General features: G+C 41.6%; 1 protein-coding gene and 1 long non-coding RNA gene across 4 annotated transcripts in view; one reads left to right on the top strand and one right to left on the bottom strand.

Moving 5' to 3' along the window:
- Positions 1-8,549, top strand: part of LOC112540724 (uncharacterized) — a 46,061-nt gene extending 37,512 nt beyond the window's left edge. For all 3 annotated transcript variants that reach the window (XR_003084803.2, XR_015795691.1, XR_015795690.1), the window contains one exon: positions 7,653-8,549. This is a non-coding gene — a long non-coding RNA (uncharacterized LOC112540724). The remainder of the gene's footprint in view (positions 1-7,652) is intronic.
- FAIM2 (Fas apoptotic inhibitory molecule 2) overlaps positions 1-17,178 on the bottom strand; it is a 39,769-nt gene that overhangs the window by 16,383 nt on the left and 6,208 nt on the right. Inside the window, exons 3-5 of the mRNA XM_007420736.3 lie at positions 6,848-6,948; positions 5,902-5,966; positions 3,154-3,207 (exon numbers count right to left, since the gene is read on the bottom strand). Coding sequence (XP_007420798.1) covers positions 3,154-3,207; positions 5,902-5,966; positions 6,848-6,948 — 220 coding nt within the window. The remainder of the gene's footprint in view (positions 1-3,153; positions 3,208-5,901; positions 5,967-6,847; positions 6,949-17,178) is intronic.

The raw sequence follows: 17,178 nt of genomic DNA, 5'->3' as shown, positions 1-17,178 counted from the left end.
ATTTCTATATAGAGAGCCAGTTTGGTGCAGTGTTTAAAGGCATCAGGCTAGAAACTGGGAGACAGGGAGTTCTAGACCTGCCTTAGGCACAAAGTCAGCTGAGTGACCTTGGGCCAGTCCCTCTCTCTCAGCCCTAGGAAGGAGTTAAATGGCAAACCACTTCTGAAATCTTGCCAAGAAAACTGCAGGGACTTGTCCAGGCAGCCATCAGGAGTCAAGACTGACTAGAAGGCACACACACACACATATCCATCTATATATTTATAATTATCTCTCTCTATATATATATCTCCCAATAGAGATACTGACCTAAAGAGAATTAGCCTTAAAGTGGATGGCTAATTTGGCACATACTTTCAAAGTCCTTTAAGCTTTATGTTGAAATCCAGACTCCATCTTGGAGGGGCAGAAAACAGAAATTCCTCCTCCCCACTCCAATTCTAACAGGGGTGGGAAAAGGCCATCCGTGTACTGCAACCAACTAGCAAAATGCAATGGAGCTTTATTAGCAACCCAAGGCATCTCATTCAAAAGAGAACAGGAGGTTAACCCTCGCTCCCCAGAGAACCTAAACATTCCGCCAGTATTTTTCCACGAGATAAAGTTTAATAGAATGTAACCTTAAACTGCTCCCCAGACAGTCAACGTCTGCCTGGTAAGGAAATCGGCTTGTTAATGGGAAGGCAGGTTTCCAGTTACATTTGCAATAGTCAGGCTGTGGTATGCCATTAGGCTGAAGAATCAAAGCAATCTGAAAAGTTGGCACCTGTAGAAGAGGACAGAGGTACTGCCCCTTGAATAGTTCTGCAGAACAAGAAAATTCAGCGCCTCTTGTCACGCAAGCTACTCCTGCTACGATTTTGCTTTTGCAGCCAGCAACCCAAGTTATTAGTGCTCTGTCCCATCCCACCCTCCTGTCTGACTGACTCCTCCCAACCCCACCCCAAAACCTATCCGGAGAAGAATAGAATATTATTGGGATTTGGGAAATGGAGAGAAAACCTTGTTTGTGGGAAGTGTTTTTGCATGTATATAAAGAAGCTTACCTGCCTGAATTCTCTCTTCAAGGCATGGGAAAAGAAATTCCCCATCTTCTATTGCTGCTATTGTACCTTGATAATGAATTCATGGCTGGTATAGCTTTTTCCTGCTGGGCTTTCTCTACCACTTTAGATGCCTCTTATCCATACTGATCACTTCATTTCCTTATCTTTGATTTCCCCTTGATGACCGGCAATTGAATATGCCAACTGACCGTGGCAGCAGCTGAACTGTGGCCAATCTGGGTACCTGCCAGAGCTTCAAAGCTGGCAAAGAGCCCACCACCCCAATGGTACTGGCATTCTAAGTTTGCACACAGGGCCATCAAGGACAGAAGTCTCAATCTGTGGCTGAGTGGAATGCCCTGCCCATGAGATTCTGGGATTCCTGGGTCATCACAGGAACTGATTCCACTGAACACCTGAACGGACATGAAATGGTGCAAAGGGAGACTTGCAGCAAAACAAAACATGTCCTCTTCCAGCATAAGCCATTCCATTCTTCTTCTTTCCCACTTTTCTTTTCCCAGCATGCTCATTTATCACTGGACTTAGTTTTTTCCTTCTAAGATTCTTTTGTACTGCAAAGCTAATACTTTCCTTTGGTATCTCAGAATCTGCATTTTCTTACCCAGCTATCATCTGTCTGCATCTAAATTTGCAATTAGGGGAAACATGGAGAAACACTTGTCTGTGGAGATGGATCTGCAAGACCAATTTATGCAATATAAGGGTTTTGACCTCCAAATTAACCTGGAACAAAAACATCTTGAGAACCGGCTCTTCCATATGAGCTGGTCTGATGAAAACTCTACTTCTCTTCTTCAAGTCTCCCATCTGAGGGGAGGTCAAGGGATTATTGAGGATGTTGCTGAACTACAATTCCCAGCATCGCTTTTCCATATAGAATGGGAATGGTAGTAGTTGCAGCTCTGAGGGCCCAGATTTCCCAAACTTGCATGAATATTTGAAATGTTTAATAACAGCACTAAAGATTGTAGGTATGCACCTTGCTTAAATAAATTATCCTTTCTTAAAGTTCTTACTCTTGTTATTGCTTAAAGAATTCTCTAATTTTGGCCCATGAATTTGGCATGATTTGTGCCCCGTTGTTTGTTTGCACTTATTTATTCACTGAGCCTCTTCTCTGGCTTCTGAACAGGTGGCCAGCTCTGCAAATTGGACATGTGCAGGTCTGAGATTTCCTAGGCCTCTAATCAGAGAAGACAGCGATAAAGATGGGCAGGATCCTCTTCCTTTCTCTAGAGAATCCGAGAGACATGGCCCAAGTATGTGTAGAGGAAAGGTGTGTGGGAGCATAATGAACAGCACAAACTCCATCCTCTGAAATCTGCTAATTTTAGTCAAAGCAGAATTGTCCTGTAGCCTTGTTTTAAAAAAAGAAAGAATCTGCAGCAAAATACGGAATAACAAAAACAGTGGGGACATGTGGCTGAGGACCCTCCCTCCTTCTCCCTCCCCCATTTCAACCACTGAGCATGGATGACTCTGAGTACAGAGGCAGAGTAAACAAAGGAATGTAGACATGGTGACCAGACTGAACTCCTCAAACAACATACAGCCACAGAAAAAAATTGATTAAATTGGCTATGACCATTTTTACACTTTGATCCTGGTTGGCTAGGCCAGTCCATGTCACCTTCTCCTTGAAAAAAAAAAAATGAAATGAAGCTATAGGGTAATTTTGTTAATCCCTTAAACTTGGGCAAATGACCCAAAATTGGGTAAAAGTGGTTTTTCTTTGGGTAATGACACACAAACCCACTGCCCAATCACAACAGGGACATTTATATTGACTTAAAGATTGCCACATGTACTAAAATATATTCGAAAATCTCCCAAAGTATTCCTATTCAGATGAAAATTGATGAAATTACCAGTGTTAATTTGTTGAAATGACATAAAGATCATTCAATTATATTGTTTTTATAATACAGGTAGTCCTCAAGTTGCGACCATTCGTTCAGTGACCGTTCAAAGTTAGGGTTTTGGGTAATAAAGGAAAAAGTTTGGGAAGCGCTGCCCTAAAGGGTGCCACACTTACAATGATGGCTGACAAATACATAATCTCTGAGATGAAATCTGTACTTACTAGGAAGCCCAGTACCAGGCTGGATTTGCTTGGATGTATCCTTGAACTGGTTCACTGCAATAAAAACGGGAGAGATTGGATGAACAAGAGCCCTTGATCCCTGAACCTGATTTCTCAATAGTTTGGATGGGGGAGAATGAAGGCATCAGCTTTCCTTCCAACTACTGCTCTTTCCCTTCATTCCTCCTCTTTCCTTCCTCACTGTTGCCCCAGTTCTCTGAGCATAGTTGCTAATCCTAGGGCTCATCCTCACATCCTGCTAAGCATGAACAAACTCCAGTTATATAACATGGCCATCATCCCCAGACCACAGCAGAGGAAGCTTAAAATCATATTAGCCTTTCTGGTTTTAAAGTAGTTCTTTCCTTCTTCTAACAGCCAGCGTCCTTCCCTGATAATGCAGTGGATAACATGGGGAGGGATTGAGATCTGCCTGTCAATGTTTGGCCACTTGCCCTCCTGGCCACTGCCCTCCTGGCCATTTTGGCTGGGACTGCAGGAGAGACAGACACCAGGCTGCCATCCAGATCTCTCTCTGCCCAATGCCTGACTGACCCGTTCTGAAGGGCTTGTCCAAATGTACGCAAATTAGAGCTCTTTGGAAAGAAGGCTAGACCTGTTTTTTTAAAGCATGGCTTTGAAACCTATTTTCTCCTGCCCAGGTCAAGTTAAATCGGGAAAAGAGCCCAGTTCTGCCAGCTGCGTGCTGCGGGTTCTGTTGCCAATCAGTGTATTTCTGCTGCTTCACTGACAAAGGAGTTTGTGAGGGTGTGCTTTTACTCTTTTTGTTACTGGGAGGAAGGCACCATTTTGCCTAGTTTGCAGGCCACTTCCTGGTGCTCTAGCCACAGCCACTCCTCGCCAGCCATTCCCTGCAGCAACAGTTGAAGACAGAGTTGGCTCATTATTGATGGCTCCCTCACACTTTAGATTGTTCCTCCATACTTGTGACCTATCAGCTGGATTAGTTTTGGAAATGGGTTTGGTGGTCTTTCAGAAGAGAGCTAGACCCAAGTAGAGAAACAACCCAGCTGAGAGATAAAAGATGTGTCGCATCTTTACATCTGCAACCTGTTTAGCCACCACGTTTGACAGGTGGCTGAACCAGCTGCTCCAAAATACCTGCTTAGCCTTGTACTTTGACCTTCTACATGTTAAGTGGACTGATCAGTGGTATTCTCCCCTCTTCTAGCTGATGCTAGAAGGGAAATAAGGACCAGGAACTCCACTAATCGCTTTCTTTAACTTATTCTGCATTATACCAGTAAGGACCGAATAGGAATTGGCAATTAAGGCAGTGCAATTTATGCTGCATCTTTTTCTGTTAGCTCACAGACAGGAACATAGCATTTAATGTGGATGTCTGGCAATGCTCTGGGCTGCTCATGCCAGCTGTGACCACACTACTGTCTCCGAGTCAAGGCTGCTTTGAATGCTCTTAGTATCCGGTATAATAGCTAATACCGGCTGCTATATTAGGAAGGGGTGGAAATAGCATGGCTGGAATTTTAGGTGGGCAGGAGAGTTTTCAAAAGCAAATTATTTCACTGATTTTGAAATATGGCAAGGCAACCACACTGCATTTGGGGATCTTTCTGCTCATTCTTCTGAGCTGGGGCTCTGGTCCTTGGTGCCCAAGTTCTAATATCATGGCAGCCATGAGGCTGGCTTACTTCCAATGCCTGGCTACTGCAAGGCACTTTGCTTCCTGAGGTAGGGTTGTAGACTGTGTTCCTATGTTAGAGTTACCAAATCTGGGCTGCAGAAGTATGGATGATACTAAACAGCAGCAGAGAGAGTTTTCTTTGTTTCTTTGCTGCCATCCACCAGTCGTTTGGATTTTTGCAACCCACGTCCGATAGCTGTAGGCTACCATATGTCAAGATGCAGAGGTTCCTCAAATCTTTAATCAGGCATCTTTAATCCCTCTAGTCCACTGCTGCTCAGCTTGATGCACAGTCTGTACAGAAGCGGAGACTCCCTCACAACCAGCCATTGTTTTCTTTATTTTATTTTGATCCAAAGAAGTTGCTTTTCATTTCAGAGAACAGTTGATTAAATGGCCTGAATGGGCTCGAGTGTTGTCCATTTATTATTGATGCTAAAAGCAATTTGATTTAACTGACCTTGTAGCTTTACCACTTCTAATAACTTAGCTTCAGGCAGCCTGCCTGAAGATACACTTTTGAAAAAAGTGTTCAATGCAACCTTATTCAGGTCGAGGTCACTAGCAACTGGCCTGATTAAATTCAGAAAAAAACAAGGAATTTCAGGATTGTCTGAATTGTCCTTCTAAGAATCCTTTTATAAATAGTACAGTGCCTGCCTGCCTGCCTGTCTGCCTATTTTTCTGCAATGCTAGGAACAGAATGTATTGATGCTGGTCATGGCTAGCATAGAACACAAAAGAGGATGATCACCACATTTGACTTACAAACAGTCTTCAATACAAATTTGGATTTTAGTGTTTGGTTAAAAATACCTCCCTTAAGGGATGCTATGATGTGAATATTTCTAAGTGGCATTCTTTAATGCTTCAGACATGCACTAAAATAAAACATAGTCGAGTCATGCAGTGCAGAAGACATTTAGGAGAAAATTCTACATGGTTAGTTCCTCATTTTACACATGCAGAGTATGAGAATATGGGAGCAGTAACATCACTAGAAAAAATAAAAAAGCAAACCAGAAAAGGAACTCGGGGCAAAGGGTTTGTTGCTAGGCAGGGTTGCTAGGACAGAGACTTACCAGAAAGTGAAGATAGCCACAATGCTGACTGTAACAAGGAGCTGAAGCAAAAGGATGCTGTAAACCTAATATCAAAGAAACAGGATAAATATCAGCCTGGTTAATGCTCAGCAATTATTCTCTTTGTGAGGTCTGGGTAATTAAGAAGCAAGCCAGACCGTATTTACCTAGTTCTGCCACCCATTTTTTTTTCTCAGGGGAGTTCACACATTATAATTTCTTTACATGGTCATTTTCTGCGATCCCCATAAGGGCCATGTAGTCAATATTGGTATAAAGGGGCTGTTCAGGTGTACAGATGTCCACATAAAGGGGCTGCTTATGTGATGGAGAATCTTGGGATGATGAAATCCATGGGTGATAGTGCCACCTTCTGTGAAGGAGTCCTCAGTAGGGAATATGCTATGAATCTCCCAGAAAGCCACTCAGCCTACAAAGTCCTGAACCTAGGCCTAACAGTCCTGAATCTAACTGAAGACACAATTCCAGGCTCAAACTTCCTGTGGCTAGGAACATCTCACCAGAATTAGCTGGAATACTACCAAGCCCCAGAAACTGGAGGAAGCTGAAGATCCAGATCTAAAACTAAGAAATAGGCATGCGTAAAAGTACACACTGGAGTAGAGTTTTATGCTTAGGAAGAATTCTAGATGGCCTGAAGGCTGAGGATTGAGTGTAATTTTAAGAGCTCTGATTTCATTTAGCAGCCAATGGGCCTTGGAGTTTATTACGATTTCTGAAGCTCCTCTTCATGACTGGACTCTTTTCTGGAATTTGCTTTAGATTCTGATTCTATCTGATGCTTTGTCTTTGTTCTGAAACCTGTTCTTGATCTTGGCCTTCTTTCTGACTTGCATAAAATGAACTAAGCCCTTGCAACCTGCTGATCTTCCTCACTACTGATTGAGGGTTGAGTGTGGTTTGGTTTTAATTGCTTTGACCTTACCTTCCTGATGAACACCCTGCGTACATTCTGGTCATCCCAGCTGAAAGTTGTGAGGGTCTCAGTTTCCCCCGAGTATCCACTTCCATAGTTAGGACTGGTATCTGAAACAGATGGAAAATAAGGAATTTCTCTAAGCAAAGGGGTATGTCATAGAAGACGAGACTGTGCTCTTGCCTGCTGAGAATAATGGTCTGAATATTTATTTTACATAAAGAGCAAAGTTTCAGGTTTAATTTGAATTAACCTATTATCTGATTTTTTTTTTCCCGAGCCAGTCCAAGGCAATATTGGAGGCAAGTGGTACCTCCATCAGGGCCATGCAAGTACAGAAGTCTGTGTTATGGACTAGCTAGCTCTTCTGGCTGATTTCAGCAGTCCATGTTCATGTTGGGATGTCTATCCAGTCAGCAACTATATGATTGTACAGCTTTGATGAAAACTGCCCTACTGCCATCAGCACCCCAGTTCCCCTTTCTTCTGAAATCACTTGCAGGAGTGGCCGCCAATCTTCCATGGAAAGATACTTCATGGCCAGGATGGAGCACAAACACTGCTGGATGAAAACTGTGCTAATCCATGATAGCAAAAATCAAGAGGAGTCTGGGTATACTTTTTCTGACTAACACATGTTATTCACAGGCATAAGCTTTTGTGAGTTGCATCTCACTTCATCAGATGCACAAAGCCAGGCCTAGTTTTCCTATGCCATTAGTCCTATAATGGCCAGCTATGACAGAAATGGGCTCCAGAGGTCCAGAGTAGACCATTACTCTAGAGCACTTGCACCTGTTTTTTCTCCTCCCAGGGCAGTTGGGCTTGAAGAAGGATGAAGGTTGTCCCAGCCAGTCATCAGATTACCAAGCTGTGATGGTGCTTCCCTTCCCTGCCATACAGGACTGTTAGACTCCACGAGGAAGAAAAAAAAGCAAAGCCTCCAACCCAGCTGGACAAAGCAGTTGTGTGGAGAAATGGTGATTCCCCTCTGTCTGCTTCTAATTTATTGTTATCAGCAATAAAGCATCTTCATGGTATTTCAAAGATCACCCAAAAAATCACTGTGCTCCACTGAGCCTTTAACCCTAATTGATCGTTAGTGGTGTCCATGTGCGGGGTGAGGATGATTGTTATTGTTATTTTTATTTTTTACTTTGTTGTAACCTACCCTGAGTCTTTTGACTGGGAAAGGCTATAAAACCTGTAATTAATTAATTAATTAATTAATTAATGACAACTAAAACAACATATTTTGATATACTTCGTTTTAGGAAGATGTTTGTTCATATAAACTGGATATAGCACAATACTATATTATATCTAATAAATGTAATAAATAGGGTAGGGGAGAAAATATACCAATCTGAGTATGACCTGGCTGAATCTGCCATTCTTGTATTCAGGTAGGAGTGGAAATGAAACTAGTCTTGAATTTCTGAACATCTCCAATTGCTGCAGTATAGGTCTTCAACTGAAAAAACATATGTAAAATGCCTATCTGAGAGAAAATTGTGTATAAAATGGGTGGACTAAAGAAATGGCATACAAAATGTTAGGGGAAAATGCAGAGAGATGTATTTTGCACCTGAAAATGTGCATGCGCGTGTATATGATTGTTTGTTTGGATTTTTAAGGAAAGCTAGTTGCCAGCTGAGGCAGAAACAAGACAGAATCAACATGCTTTGAAAAGCAATAAAGTCATGCAAGGAAAAAGAGACAGCATTGACCATCTATCTACATGAATAAACAGAATATTAAAAAGTATAGACATAAAGAGATATAAAGAGATAAACACACATTTTAAAAATTAAAGCTAAGTAGGCTACCTAGGTATTTTTATTTCCATTCTATTGAGTCTACTTTGGATAAAAAAAAGAGATTCCCTGTTTCATAGCTTGATTCTATACTATGTACTGCATTTGAACCCAAACAACCCAACACATATGAAAAGGGGGGGGCGGGGATAGGGAGAGGGGAGAGAGAGAGAGAACCAACTTTGATTTGCTTTTGAGGCTGAAGGGCATGGAAAGTTCCCATCTCCTAGATGGGCAGTTTTAAAAGATGTCTCAGGCGACAGTATCAGAGGTCAAAGATCTAATGAAAAAGAAAAATGTCAAAGATGAACCTGCTATGACTTTGAAAACTGCATGTTCCAGTTCTGGTGAAAGAGCTGACCAACGAACTGCAAAGCAGGATCAAAAGGCCACAGGGCTTGGGGAGCCCAGGCAGACATCATCCTTTGGGGATCACGTGAGTATCTCAAGAAAGAAACAACCTTGTGACTTATTTAGGTTCAAATGACACGTGCGACTGAAAGAATTACATGCCAAGGTCATGGAACTGGTATCACAGAAATTACATGTTACAATTTCAACAACGCTTCCATTACCATCATGACTTCTGAAACGCTGAAATGCTTTTTTACCATGTCTATCCAGGTGGATGGGTGGATTGGTTTTATATCTATTAAAGGACAGCAAAAGAACCCCTGCCTTGTCAGGAGGGGGCCTACAAATAAAGTTTGAAGCAATAACCCTTTTTGATCACTATCACTATTTGGTAGGGATTCCATCTCACTGTATCTGATGAAGTGAGCTACAACTCATGAAACCATATGCCTTGTAATACAATTTGTTAAGGCACTACCACAACTTTGTGTGAAGTAGAAAGAGGGATTCTGGGAAATTAGGCAGAGAAAACACTACAGGGGGTTGGCAAAACCATTGATTAACTTTCCACCAATGATATTGTGGCTCAGTATTAGGGGACCAAAGGTGGGGAACCATGTCTCTATACAATTCTGGGGATGAATGTGATGCCAGTCCAGGTCGATGCACAGTACCCCAAAAGCACTGCACCAGAGATTAAAACCACCATCACCACTACCACCACAAAGAATTCCCAATATTTTTAAGCCAAACATTTATCATAAACTAATCTATCATGGATCATAGCCCCTGCTACAACGGAACTGCTATTTTGTAGGGTGAAATGCAACTCCCGGTTGTTTTTGCTGCAACAGGCCAACACAGTTACCATTCTAGAAACTGCACTATAGATGTATTATATTATTCTCAGTTTTATTTTCACTCCCTTTCCCAATACCTTCAAGCAAAGAGTCTGTTTCATTGCCACATCATACTCAGCTGACAGTTTTATTGAGTGGTTTGCTATCTGATCTCCAGAGATCTTTTTTGTTTAAGTCTCTTCTTTTAAATATATTTCACAAGTGAAATTTCAGGGATTATAATTGGAAATCCCTTCCCCATTGAGAGGTGCCCCATGGAAGGCAGGCAAGCAGGCAACCACATGATACGACGGTGCGCAAGGTATGGAAATACATTGAAGTACCTCCAGAAAACTCTGCAGAAAGCATGTTCCTTCCACTGCCAACTCAGTAGACAGCATTTTGCTAGCAATAAGATAAAATGGAATGGTGGAAACTCTATTTTTGGTACAGATAGGACTTTATTTTTCAGCTCTGGGCCAGAGGCTTTCCGTATTCCTGAATATTAAACAAGCTTGTGAATATAATTAATCCTTGTGCAGATGGATTCCCTTGGCCTTGTCTAATTGTCTGAGATTAACCAACTTGACATCACTTATGATGAAAACGCTGTCTCTCCAGAGACGAATGTATCTCAGCTGCAACAGCTTGCTGTTTTTTGAACAGTTGGTATCTTGCTTAAAGTAACAACTAAGAAAAACATTGGGCTCAAGCTTCTGACTTGGATAACAGTCTGAACTCTTTGGAAAAAAAAATCAGGACTTCTGCTACATGTACAGCATTGAATTAAGAAGGAAACTGGGCATTTCTTTGTTTAAAATATATATATCCACATTTAGATATAGAGAGAGACTGATCTTGAAATAATAATGCTAATCTAAACCAAAATACACGTAGAAAACTTCAGCCTCTATTAAGGTGCTGGGTATTGATGGACAGTGACAAGATCCTTCCTGTTCTCTCTACTTACTATGAAACTGGTCTTGGATTGGAGAGTCCAAGCAGAAAAAACCTTCAGATAGAGGGCCATCCCATAGGATGCATAGACACCCAATTTAAAATGATGATGGATTCAATTAATAACAGAATTCTATAAACATTCTATAATACACTATAGCATGAAGGTCCTGTAGGGTTCAGACAGAGTTTTAAAACACTTTATCCCATTAGTTCAAAGTGGCTATCAACAACCAGTAAAGCAAAATAAAATAAACAAAATAAAATCACCATTACAAACACAGCAGTGATAATCAGAATGCCATTCAGCAGGAATTGCTACAAAATCGAGCAAGGATACGCTTAAAAAAAAATGGTCAAAAGTTTCTTAAAATCCTCTCAACCATGTATGTCAGGTAGCTGGAAAGGGAATTAAGTGATTATTCTATAGCACCCTTCCCTAGCTTGATGGCCTTTGTATGAGTTGTGACTACAACTCCCACAATTCCTAGCCTACATAGCCATTAACTATGTTCATTCAGAATTCTGGGAATTATGGTCCTAATACGCGTGGCAGGAAAACAGCTTGGAAAGTCTCCCCTAGGGCCTGATTATTGTCACCAAGAATGCTCCATTTAATGTACCCATATCTCAATCAGGGGTAGGAAAAAGTAGAATTGTAGAGTGTACATATCTGGTTTCATAGTGGAGGATGTTGTTCTCATGACACTTGGTACTCGAAACTGTTTTAGGGCTTAATGCTCAGTAGCAAGGCTTTGAGCCAAGCTTGGAAATACACCAGCAAAGAAGTGCCATGCTGTAAAATGTTGCTACTACGCAGATGGCTCAATCAATATCCATAATGCCACATTTTGTACAACTAAAGTTGCAGAAGCATCCTTGGGTACTGGATCATATCATCTGTTGTAACAAAGGCATATTGTAGATGCCCTAGAGAAGGATCAGGCAGGTACACCAGATGAAGTGAGCAAAAAAAGTCCAGGTTACAGCTCCACCAAGAACAATGCTGGATCCGAGAGGAGGAATAAATCAAAACGTGATTCTTTAGCAGGAGTGTAGCTCCGTCTTAAATAAGCTATAGCCCTAATCTATCCATGCTCCAACTACACTCATCTTTAAATTTAATCTTCAGCTTGCTAGCTGCCATTCCCTTTCTCCTCTGGTATCAGGATTAGTTATCACAAGGAAGAGATTGGGAGTTATATTCCCTGATAGAGCATCTTTTAGCAAACGTAAACATTTTCTCAAAGGATTTCATTTGCTGCTATATATGCTACGTTACTGACCAAATCAGAGCTATGTGCATCTATACTCACCCCATCCTGCTGCTAAACATTACTGAGATTAATAAAAGTCTGAAGGACAACCCTCAAGGGACACATATCTAAGGCCACCTTCAGCAGAATGAGTGGGAGGATCCCAAATGGGTGAACTAACACAGTACCTGCTAAAGAGAGGAGCTACCACAATATCATTAGGTCCAGAGCCTGAAATTATTTAATTGCCATCAAGGCACTAATTAGAGGAATGTAGAAGATCAGTATTTACATCAAAGATGACCAACAAAGCAGCTTTGGATTACCTAATATTTTCTGATTTCCTCTACCTCTCTTCTCTTTTTGTATCTGAAGCCTAAGTCTCAGAAATTTCATCTTCAGAGCTTCCCATCTCAAGCCCTGGAGCTCCTGATGGTTCTAAGAGATTAATTCCCTGAGTGACCAGCAACTCTGGTCAGCTGGCATGTTTCCCATCAATTTCCCTGAACTTCCTCATTCATATGACTCTGTCACCAGGATCTCCAAGCTTCTGCAGATCTTTTGTCTCCAGAGCCAAACTGCCCATTTGGATGACTGGTCAGTAAAGAAATCCTGCAGACGTTCTCAGAGCACAAGGCAAGAGAAGATTTTTTGCCAGTATCGGAATCACATACCATGAAAAACGTGCAAGGAAAAGCACAGCCTGTACCCCACTATGCTAGCTGGTACATAGAAAGATGTTAAATACAAATACGCAACATGCAAACTAAAATTGTAACAATATTCAGGACTTCTCTACCACATTATTTTATGACTACCCTCTAGGCCAGTGTTTCTCAACCTTGGCAACTTTAAGACATGTGGACTTCAATGATGGCTGGGGAATTCTGGGAATTGAAGTCCACATGTCTTAAAGTTGCCAAGGTTGAGAAACACTGCTCTAGGCTGTCCATTGGTGGCTTGATTGCATAAGCTGACCCATTTTGGTTCTTTCTCTTGGACTAAAATAATTAGTGGAGATTTGGCTCCCTTCCTTCTCTGAGGTTCATTAATACCACAGTGGTCAACAGATAATGATGTTCATGATGCAATATTTCAGAAAATTTGCTCAAATTCTTGACCAACTTTATTTGATCCACAAGGATACAGATGATCAAGCTTTAAATGTCACAAGGGAGCTGCAGATAAGGAGCTCAGGGGCCTATTAATTCTAAACCATCCCTTCCAGGTGGTAAGTGCTCTTGGGATAATTTGCCAGTAGCACCCTATGCGCAAGCCTGTAGCATATACTGAAGCCACTCAGCCTGGAAGCACTTTCACTGTGCTGGGTGGGGCAAAGTTTCTCTCGGTTCCTTTCTGTAGCGCTCCTCAAAGAGGTCTGCTCTCTGCCTTCTCCTGCAATGCAAGCTCTGTGGGAGAAGGCTGAATGGGGCTTTGAAGCATAAGGAGGCTAAACAGTAGGGCCCCTTTGCTTCACCCTTCAAAGCAAGGAGATCCCATTGCTTCACATAGTTTCAAGGGTGTGCTTTATTATTGTGAATGCAAGCTCTGTTGCAAAATAAGCACCAAGCCAGCCATAGCATCGTAAGGGTTGGGCAGCCCAACTCAAGCAGCAAGTTTTCGGGATACCAGAAAAACTCAGCAATTTGGTTTTCTTTTTTCTGTATTATTTTCCAGCCTCCACCACTTAGAACTGACGATCCGATGTTCTGCTTTAGGATACAAAACAGCTTGGTCTAGTGTCTGGATCTTGAAACGGTTTCCCCCAAGAGGTAGCCCACCCATCTAGGTATAAACTAGGGGCTCACCTTAGGTACCAAGTTAAGGTGGGAGTTTCTGGTACCCCAAATTCACAGGAAAAAAAAATCAAATAAAAATACCATTTTGGGGGGAGTTGTAGTAGTAGTAGGAGGAATCTTTATTGTCATTGTACTTCTCGTACAACGAAATTAAATGCCACCCCAGTACAGCTTTAAAAATATAAAAATATAAAAACCATAAAACACATAAAACATATAAAACACATAAAACACAACCTTCACATTCCATTCACCATTGCACAACCCCTGATGCTGCATTAATACTGCACTATACGGTAGAGTTCAGTATAGTTACAGCTCTAAGATAAAAGCTATTCTTCAGCCTATTTGTCCTTGTTTTCATTATCCTGTACCGTCTGCCAGATGGTAATAGTTCAAAAAAAGAATGTCCCGGGTGGGATGGGTCCTTAAGAATGTTTTGAGCCTTCTTAAGGCAGCAGGAACTATAAAGTTCTTCCAAAGAGGGGAGAGGGCAACCAATGATCCTCTGGGCAGTGGCGGTAACCCTCTGGAGCGCTTTCCTATCTGCCACTGTGCCGTTAGCAAACCATCCACAGGTGCAGTAGGTTAAAATGCTCTCTATAGTACAGCGGTAGAAGGTCACCAGCAGTTTTTCATTCAGTTGTTGTTTCCTGAGAAGTCTCAGGTAGTATAATCTCTGCTGGGCCCTCTTAACCAAGGCTGCAATATGAGCGCCCCAGGTCAGGTCCTCGTTTATGGTAACACCCAGAAACTTAAAACTGGCCACCCGCTCCACTCGGTCTCCATTGATAACCAGGGGCTGGACATCTAATCTATTCCTTCTATAATCCACTATAAGCTCCTTGGTCTTATTGATATTAAGGGCCAAATTATTGTCTTCGCACCAAATATATGTTTGGCCTCGAGCACCAGTTGTTGGCAGCTAGATCAGAGCCACCATTGCCTTCAGATTGCTAAATGCTGGCCAATAAAAGGCTATATAATGACTCTAGAAAATTATTGGCCATTGATTGCAGGTGTCCCTCCGTGCGCTTGCTAGGCCATCAGCATTTCACTGCAACTTGAGCAGAAGTTTCCTAATAGTTTTGGCAGGGAGTTCTTGGTCCCCTTCCACCATCACTGAACTTAGAGAAAAGGTGAAGCTTTGCCATTATTTTGAACAGCAGCAGCAGGAGGAGTAGCAGCAGCAATGGCATTCTTCCCCAGCCAGGCACTGGGAGGTGTATTGGGACTGCTAAAAATTCCAGACCTTTTTCCGTGCTGCTTTGGAATCCAGGGAGTTACAGTCCCAACAAGTCTGTAGAACCTTAGAATGGGGAAGGTGATTCAATTGTGTGACACTTGCACTGGCCAGTGTCTCCTCCCACCCACCCATTCATAATATCTATCATATTATAATATTATAGAATTATATTATATTATAATATTATAGAATTATAATATATAATTCTAGGGACATTGTGCAAGCAATGTTTCACAGGCCTCATTTTTTAAAAGTTGTAAGTTGGCATGGGGAAATCAGGACCACAACCTTAATTTTTCCCCCAATTTCAGGGGAATTAACTGTCCATGCACCCTCACAAAATTCATAAACAGGATATGTTGACTTTCAGCACAGACCCATCCAAACAAGAGACTCTGACATTCAACAGAGAACCTCACTTAGAAGACATCTGATATTCTTCTATGTATGGCAGATAGAAGAACTTCTATGCTGCCAGAACCTCCTTTCCCATCCAAATTCTTCCTCCGCGCTGGCTTACATGGTGGAACACAGTGCATGCATGTAATAAAGGGCTACATTATTGGGATCAGAATGAGCATGAGGAGGGCCGGGGTGGAAGCAAACGAGGTTCCTAACCTGCAGTGACTCATCAAGAATGTGTGGAATATCGAAAAACAAGATCTCTACAGTTCCTTTCAAAGGTAGAGGTTTGTAACTTATTGTGTGCATCATTAAGGAACAATAAAGGGCCAGCACAGAGAAATAATCAGGATGGTGAAAGGGTCAGGAGAATCTACTCATAGGTCCACCTGTGTGAAGCATGAGAAAGTTGTTATGAAAAGATCAAGTAATTCACTTGCTTAAATCATTTGTCCCACTGTATGTCCTAATCAAAATGTTTCAGTTAGCCATTTCCCTAACAACAATGTTCCTTCAATAGCCATTTCCCTATAAATCATCAGGAGTCAAGAGGTGACTTTACTTTTTATGATGTAAAAGAAACCAGCAAGGATTCCTGCGACTGAAGAGGTCTCTCAGAACAGATTCTTCCATGGGACCAATATTGGCAGCCATTTTTGCAAGATGGCTATCATTTGTCACAATGAGGTACTTTGAGCTAGGAAAATCACATAACACACTCCATTAAGATGAAAATGCACCAGGCTAGAAGCCAGGAGACAGTGAGTTCTAGTCCCACTTCAGGCATGAAAGCCAGCTGGGTGATTTTGGGCCAGTCATTCCCTCTCAGCCCAACTCACAGGAGGAGGAAGGAGTAATAGGTATGTTCGCTGCCTTGAGTTATTTATAAAAATAATAAAGACGGGATAAAAAAAAATCTAAAAAAAGACATTGCAATTTGCCTCAGTTAGGAACTATGTATTACCTCGCTGACTTCTCCAGCAATTGCAAGAATACATTCTCTCTCTCTCTCTCTCTCTCTCTCTCTCGGCAAGGTTTCAAGTAAGCTATCAGCAGAAGCATATGTGCAATGCGCATGTGCACAGAACCTCCCCCAATCTCATAATTCCAAGCACCAGTAGAAGCCATGGAAGAAGCCTGAGAGCAGCGTGAAGGGAAGGAACTCAGTCACTTTGCTTCGGCCTTGAAAGTGAAGGGGGCCGTGTTGTTTTGTGAAGCAGCTTTGAGTGGGTGGTTCACTTTTGCCTTTGTTCCAGCATTTGATCTGGCACATCTGCCTTTTGCTGGTCAGAAATAAATAAATAAATAAATGCACGCATACACAGAGACATTTGCTGGTGAGAAATGTGTCCCCAAAAGAACTAAATTTCAGAAAAGTTGTGTGCAAACAGGAGGAATTGCATAAAAACAGGGGGAGGGGAGCTTAAGCCAGAGAAAATGGCATAATTAGTATTGGAAAAAAGCATTAAAATGGTTTCTTGGATAGTAAGTACATTAACAGCTATGTATGTTGATAAAACATGTGCATATAAAATCTCCACATCTTAGAGAACATTATAGATGAAATGTGGATTTTTCTGTTGTAGCTACGTATAGATATATTTTAAAAAGGAAAAGGAAAAAAAAACCACAAACTACTATAATGTATTAGTATACTGATATACTAACAT

The sequence above is a fragment of the Python bivittatus genome, unplaced genomic scaffold (genome assembly GCF_059951505.1).
Source record: "Python bivittatus isolate LINGU-HERP-01145 unplaced genomic scaffold, Pbiv_v1 ctg000220_np1212, whole genome shotgun sequence".
Lineage (NCBI taxonomy): Eukaryota > Metazoa > Chordata > Lepidosauria > Squamata > Pythonidae > Python > Python bivittatus.
The sequence above is the reverse complement of the archived record's forward strand: the minus strand, read 5'-3'. Positions and strand labels throughout refer to the sequence as shown.